At 45.6% G+C, this 7417-nt stretch overlaps 1 protein-coding gene across 1 annotated transcript; it reads left to right on the forward strand.

Annotated features, from left to right (window-relative positions):
• The first annotated feature begins 3930 nt into the window (after positions 1-3930).
• C2CD4A (C2 calcium dependent domain containing 4A) lies at positions 3931-5823 on the forward strand. Its single transcript, XM_090272021.1, has 2 exons — positions 3931-4039; positions 4527-5823. Exon 2 carries the CDS (start codon positions 4579-4581, stop codon positions 5719-5721), a length of 1143 nt encoding a protein of 380 aa, XP_090128147.1. The 5' UTR covers positions 3931-4039; positions 4527-4578; the 3' UTR covers positions 5722-5823.
• The last annotated feature ends 1594 nt before the right edge of the window (positions 5824-7417 follow it).

Raw genomic sequence — 7417 nt, forward strand, 5'->3', positions numbered from 1 at the left:
TCTAGTTAAGAATAATGAGAAGGCCCTACCTGACCAGTGTGGCTCAGTGGGCTGTTCATCATCCGGTAAAGCAAAAGGTCACCAGTTCAATTCCCAGTTAGGGCACAAGCCTAAGGTTGCAGGCTCAGGCCCTGGCCTGGGCACATACAAGAGGCAACCAATTGATGATGTTTCTTTTTCACATAGATGTTTCTCTCCCTCTCTTTCTCCCTCTCTTCCTGCCTCCCTCTCTCTTAAAAAAAAAAAAAAAAATAGTAATGAGGACAAAAAGGCAATTGCAAAACTGCAATGAGAGATTAAGCAATAAACACAGATGAGCAAAATAGTTTTTCTGTTAAAAACAAAACTCAAAATTAGTGAGACTTTAAAGAAATCACAACTCTCGCTTAAAAATAGAAAAATAAGAAATGCCCTGGCTGTTGTGGCTCAGTGGATCAAGTGCTGGCCTGAGAACTGAAAGGTCACCAGTTCAATCCCAGTCAGGGCACATGCTGGGATTGTGGGCCAGGTCCCCAGATAGGGGTATGTGAAAGTCAACTGATTGATGTTTCCCTCCCTCTCTTTATCCCTCCCTTACTCTCTCTCTAAAAATTAAATTTTAAAATTTTTGAAAAATAGAAAAATAAGAAATTCTAACTTCCCCTCATCCCCCCTGCCCTCATTTCCCCAAACCTGGGGTTTGTTGAGAAAAGCAAAAGGATATGGGGTGAATGGAGAAGAAAGCTAGAGACTAATCATAACACAATGTAGTGTCGGAAAACTTAGGAAGGTTAAGTGAGAGAAAGCATGGGAATGGTTAGAGCCAGGGGAAAACAAGGAACATCTGGTTAACGCAACCCTCTTATTTGACAGATGGAGACACTGACTGGCAAGAACGAATTTAGGGACTTGCTACAGTCCCACAAGTCAGTGACCGTCAGAGCTAAAACCCAAGTGTCCTAACTTCTGGTCTGCATTCTTTCCATTATTCTATATTCTAGTTCTATTGAATGAGATGGATAAATCACAATACCAGTATTTTATTGGGTTGTAAACTTACTTCTTTTTGCTTTCCTTGGCATCCAACCTCCTATATATTATTTTTCAAGTCTGCTTTAAATTATTCAATTTCTTTCTACTCCAAGAGCACCTCTGGCCTCAATAGTTGGTGATCTATTTATGCTCACTTCACAGAATTGTTTGCCAGTTCCATTACTGGATGTCCCCGTGGCTATAGCTATGAGCTCAGAATGACCCGTCTTCCTCTGAGTCGATTTGTGTGTTCCAGGCACAGAGCCTCCTCACCCTATTACACCATCCTCCCAAGCACCGCATGGCTCATGCTTCCAAAGTAAGTTAAACAGAGGCTTAATGTGGTCACAGGGACCAGCCATGCAAGGGCACATTTCTGCTGTTTTCAAGAAATCTTATACGGGAAATGCTTCCAAAGTGTTATTGAAGATGGTGAATTGTTAACACAAACAAAGCAAGTCTGATTTGTTTAGCTGAGAAGAAAATTGTTTTTAAAGGAATCTATGTATGAGTCAGCTGATGATAATAATAACTGGTAACTGTTAGCTAGCACTAACTGTGTGAGAGACATTTCATGCAGTTTAGATACTCACACAATCTTACGTGATAAGTATTATTACCTCCATTATACAACATGGGCTCAAAGAGGTTAATTAACTTTCCCACAGTCCTATAACTAAAAACTTGCATAATAGATTTGGAACCTAGGACAGTTCACTCCCAAGTATGCATTTCTTCACCCCTACAACATTTCTCATGCCCTGGTGCTTTTTTCCTTTCTCCCACCACAACATCGGTTTTCTTAACAACTTCTCAGCCACCTCAGATTGCGTGTCTCACCATCTTGACCGAGGGTTCTCTGGGTTCTCACACGTAGAGCTGACAGCATCTTGTCTTCTGAGAAAAGTTAAGTCAAAACACATGCACATGACTCACAAGTATATAACTTGGTAATTGTTCTCCCATAGGTTAGCACTGGTTCCAAAATTTTGACCAGGAGTAGAGATGATATAAAGACCTTAAGCAGCTAATCAAGGCCATGGTAAACCCAGGGACTCACCAACCCTGCCCCCCACATTAAATATATAATATTCAATAGTCTCTTCTCATTCCTGCCTTTGCCATATGGAACTCAAATATCTCACCCTCATCATTTCATTCCTTTTCTGACAGCTGTACATAGCCGATATGATCTTGGACAGCCTGGATCCACCTGCCTAGTATGGTGGCTGGAAGCCATGAAACATCTAGTAAATATTGCTTTGAATGAATAAATGAATTAATAAATTTTTGTTCTACTCATTAACAATAACAAATATCTGACATTGTGTATGTGTACGTTAAACTATATACATTGTCTTATTATATATTCACACAACTCTATAGGTAGATACTATTATTATGATGATGCTGGGTCTCTCTTCTAAGGTCACTAATCCCATTACCTCCCAAAGGCTCCACCTTCTAATTTCACCTTTGATACTGTGGCTTAGAAAGGTTAAGTAACTTGCTCCAGTTCACACAGGGAGCGACCATTCTAGAGTCAAAACCAGATCTGATTTCAGACCTAGTTTTCTTAATCACTACATTCTATAGCCTCCCTTCTATTTGTATTAGTAATGATCACTGCTTCTATGTATTTAGCACTTACCATGTCCCAAGCAAGCACAGTGCTAAGTATTTCACATTATTAGATTCACTCTCCAAAATAACTCATTAATAATCATTAGTACGTATTATTTTCTTCATTTCCCATTACTATGTGAACTCAGATAAGCTACTAAGAGAATCATAATTTGCAGGGTTTATGTGGCAATTCTAGATACTTATGTAAATCATCAAACATTGTGCCTGTGTATGTACGTACACCCTGTAAATAAAATGCACTGTCCCGTCCTGAAATCACCTTTGCATGAATTCGATTTATTAAAAAATATTTGGAGAAGGAATTAATCTGCAAGGCAGGATCTTAGGCAGAACTAGCATACACCTAAACACTGAACAAAATGCTTCGAATCTCTTTTAACCTGAGCTATCTGGAAGCAGCTCTCTTACTGAATTAACACATGTAAGCTTCAAAAGGAAATAAAAGGGTCTCAGGTGGGCATAGCCTAGGAAAGCCAGATGCGGTCGGGGTGCCTCCATAGTATGGTTCCAACAACCCAGTTTTATTCAGGAATATATTTTCGCAATCAAAAATCTGCACTCTAAGACTCCTTGGTCAAAAAAGCAGAGACTGAAGACCTTGGGGGCACACGGACTGTGTGGTACGGGTGCTCCTATTCCTCAAGGGGGTTGTGATATTTTGAAAATAGAGGCAGGTATAAGATTCATATGTAATCATTAATGTATGCTAGATGATTTTTTACATAGTGATACACCCCTGTAACCCTACCCAGATCAAGATGTGGACTATTTCCAGCACCCCATAAAGTTCCAGTTCCAGTACCCAGAGGGATTTATAATCAACAAAAATAAATCACTTGAAATCAGAACAGAAAACCAGAAAGCAAGTAAAGGAACTTCGAAAGCTGGGCACAGAAAGGCGCAATTTGAAGAGAGTATTAAATAAGAATGAGACAAACCCGACTTTTATCTTCTATTAGTAGTGGTTGTAGAGTGCTGTGCAGTCACATTCACTGTGTCGCTGGATCCTCACAATGACTCTGAGATGTAGTAAAGATTTAACTCTTTTGTACGTGAGGAAATAGAAACTTGTTCAGGGTTTCCGCGGATACCATTCCCACCTTAAGCAGGAGAGGAAAAGAAGTGGATCTCTTGAATTTGCGCAGGGACCCAGCCACGTGGCAGAGGGAACTTGGGTGGGGGAGGCCAGGAGTCAGGTTACCAAGCGGTGTCACTCCGGCCCGCTCATTGGCCGGCGTTCCAGGCCCCAAGTATAAAGGCTCAGGCCGTCTGTCCTTGGACTTCAGTACGGAACCGTTCCGCGCGCCCTTTGAATTCCCCAGAGGCTTCGCGCCCCTACGGGCCAGTGCCCCAGGCAGACCGATCGGACGCTGAACTTCAGGTACATTAGGGGATCCAAAACCTTGCTTAACTTACCCGGGACTCATCTGAGGCTCTTTGCGCCTAAAAAGGGAGACCAAGCCGAAGGCCCTGGAGGGGGTTATTATTTTAATTCTCTCTTGAGGGCTAGTGCAATAATCCAAGGATTCAGGAAACGACTGCACTAGCAAAGCACCTCTTGGCAACGAGGACAGCGCGAGGCCAACATTTCGAGAATCTCCGCCTTAGACCAGCTAGGGCAGATCAAGATTAAAGCAATAAACCCGTTAGTGCACATTACTACAGAATGGAGACGGAACAAAGGAAGAGAGATCGGTTTTCAGTCACTGAAACATAGTTTGGAGTAGCAGCGAGGTTGGGGGGAGGGGCAGTCTGCCTAGTCCCGAGGGAGGCAGGAGAAAGCACCCCAAAAGTAGGAGAAGAGAGATAGGAATTACTGTGCCCTGGGGGGCACACTCTGACAACCCATGTGCGTTTCTGCATTGCAGGCAGATCAGCTCCAGCAGAGAGGGTCACCCAGTTCCAGAACCTGCCTCTTTGATGTTCTTCCTGGAGCGGCTCCGCTTGGCCCCCCACCGCCTCCTGCCGGGTGGAAACGGGCGTCTCCAAGGTCAGACCTGCGGAACCACGGCCTCCACGCCCGTTCTGTGCGCAAACGTGCTCACCCCAGACCGCATCCCTGAGTTCTGCATACCCCCGCGACTCACACCCTGCCCCGCCGTGGCTGCACTCCGGCACTCTTGGGCGAAAAAGGCAGGGAGTGACGACGGCGCGGGGCACACGGACTGGGACCCGCGCTCGCAGGCCGCGCTCTCGCTGCCTCACCTTCCGCGCGCGCGCACCGCCTACGGCTTCTGCGCGCTGTTGGAGAGCCCACACACCCGCCGCAAGGAGTCGCTCTTTCTCGAAGACCCCAGAGCCATCGTGCTCCTGCAGCCCCCCGCTGCCTCGCCCGTGCACCGCCCGCGAGCTCACACCTACAGCAGCAACAGAGGAGGAGACGCCACGCTCCAGGCTTCTGACGGAGCCCCAGCCACCAACACCGTGGCTCCCGGCTGCCTTCGCCCGCCCCAGAACACGCTGGCTCCGCGTCCCCGCGGCCACCACCTCCTGCGTGCCTCCGAAAGGCTGCTGAACCGCGCGCTGCGGACCCCAAGGAGTCGCAGCCTAGCTCGCGCCCGCGTTGGGTCCAGCAGGGACAAGGGCGAGAACGAGGAGCGCGGCGCCGGGTCGGGGTCCCCAAACCGGTCTCTCTCCGAGTCCCCCCCGTTGTCCCGGGGTCCACGGCCTGAGCGATTGGAAGCCGAGGGCACCGTGATTCTGGGTTGCGCTGGCGGCGCCCTGCGCCTGGCCACCGAGTGCAGCCCAGCCAGCGGGCGCCTCAGTCTCAGGTTGCTCCGCCCCGAGGGCCCGGCAGGAGGAGCCGCGGAGCCCCGCGCCATCGGCTGCCGCGTCTGCCTGATCCTGCAGCCGCGGACAAAGACGCACCGGCAGCGCAGCACCATGATACGCAGGAGCCGCAAGGCCGTCTTCGACCAGGACATTTGCTTCGACGGACTCTCGGAGGACGAAATGCGCCGCCTGGCCGTGCGTGTCAGGGCTGAGAACCAGGGCCGCGGCCTGCAGCGGGGCCGCCTGCTGGGCCAGGGCGAGCTGCCATTGGGCTCCCTCCTGCTGTCCTGAGGGCGTCCAGGCCTCGGGCTCTGCCCGCGGGGTGCTTTCTGCCCCTGGGGACTCTCGGACACTGACAGCCGCTTTGTACAAAATAAATGTCATTTATTCTTATAGTGAAGCCTTTAAGTCCAAATATTGGCCGAGATTATACTGGATTAATTATCACAGTAAAGGATGTGATATATTGTGTAGATACATTCAAAATTCCTTTTAGCAAATGGTATGGTGATCTGCAGTAGGGTTTCCAAATGCAGATAGCCGATTAATCGCATTTCATTTGTTCCCTACAGTTGTATTGGGAGATAATAAATAACATGAAGTGTTAAAACCAAAGGATGTCTTGGCGATCTATTTGCTCCAATCTCCTCACTTTACCGTTTGCTCATTCCACAACATCCACTGAAACCACCCAATGAAACCATCCAAGAGGATTTATTGCTTTTGAAGCATCGTTTAAGACTCTGGATAAGAAAATGAGGCCAAGAGAGGTGAAGTGACTTGTCCAAGGTCAACAGAGGATTAGGAGGAATTTGAAACTGATACGCTTGGCAACGTCTTGTAAAAACGTTGGAGGAATTAAAACCATTTTCGTATTCTAAGCTTAAATAATATAATATTTACAAGTATTAACTTGTAATTCTTAAAAGCCCTCTTAAGAAGTAGGCATTGCAACCTCATTTTAGGATGAGGATACTGAGGCCCAGACTGAAGAGCAGAGTCAGAATTCGCACCTGCTCAGTCAGTATTGTGCTCATTACTCTCTGTAAGTAACACCAGTGTCTCAAGGGCTCACCTCACTAGTGTGAGAATACAGTTTGTATCTAAAATTGTTAACACTGAGGTTGGGGGCTCCTCCCATTCCTCACTCTAGCATAAAAGCAAATCAGTTAAATGAGTAATTTATCTAATTATAATGACTTTAGAGTCTAAGATTTGAGAAAACTAATTGGTCTCCAAAAACAAAGCGGTGCCAGCCATATTGGCATCATGTATGCTAATGTGCCAGGGTGAGGAGTCAAGAGTGTACCCACAACATTGTTCTACCTCTAGCTTTTGATAATAATAATAATAGGTTTAGTTTGTTTTAAAGGATGATTTTCCTTCATCACATGCACTGCCAGCCAAGCATATTTCTTCCTTTCTTATGCACATTGGAAGAAAATGTGTCCTAAATGAAAATATTTAAATATGTGGTGTGGTGTTAAATATGACTGCATTGTCAGACTTGATTCAGAAATGATTTCTGCTTTCTTTAAACTGTTGACAGTTTTATCCATTGGTGCTCATGAAAAATGCTATTTAGAAGAGTTTCAGTTTCAGTCACAACTCAGGTACAAGCTGAAAACACGTTATTGTGATGGGTGTTTACAATGGCAATCATATCAAGACCAACCACATCCAGAAGCTAGACGTGGCTGATGAAATGAATGATGACACAGCAGAAGGTAGATCTATCATGTGCTCCTCTATACTCTAAGTCAGCATTTTCGGGGTCTTCAAGGCAACAATGTTTTTTTTTAATGATTAACCTTCATAATTTTAGAACTTTGAGTAACTAATCCTGACTTCACACATATAATACTTTAAAAGGAAAACAAATAGTGAAAACCACCTGCCTATATACAAGATTATTGTGGGGTTTTATTTTTCTGCTTTTTTTGCAAATAAAAATACATCATTTTTGATGGCTTAAATAGTAAAATCT

This window comes from Furipterus horrens, unplaced genomic scaffold, assembly GCF_987537825.1.
Source record: "Furipterus horrens unplaced genomic scaffold, mFurHor1.1.pri manual_scaffold_3, whole genome shotgun sequence".
Classification (NCBI taxonomy): Eukaryota; Metazoa; Chordata; class Mammalia; order Chiroptera; family Furipteridae; genus Furipterus; species Furipterus horrens.

What these genes read in the sequence shown, in the direction of transcription:
- C2CD4A (XM_090272021.1), top strand. Translation starts at nt 4,579, where the DNA reads ATGTTCTTCCTGGAGCGGCTCCGCTTGGCCCCCCACCGCCTCCTGCCG.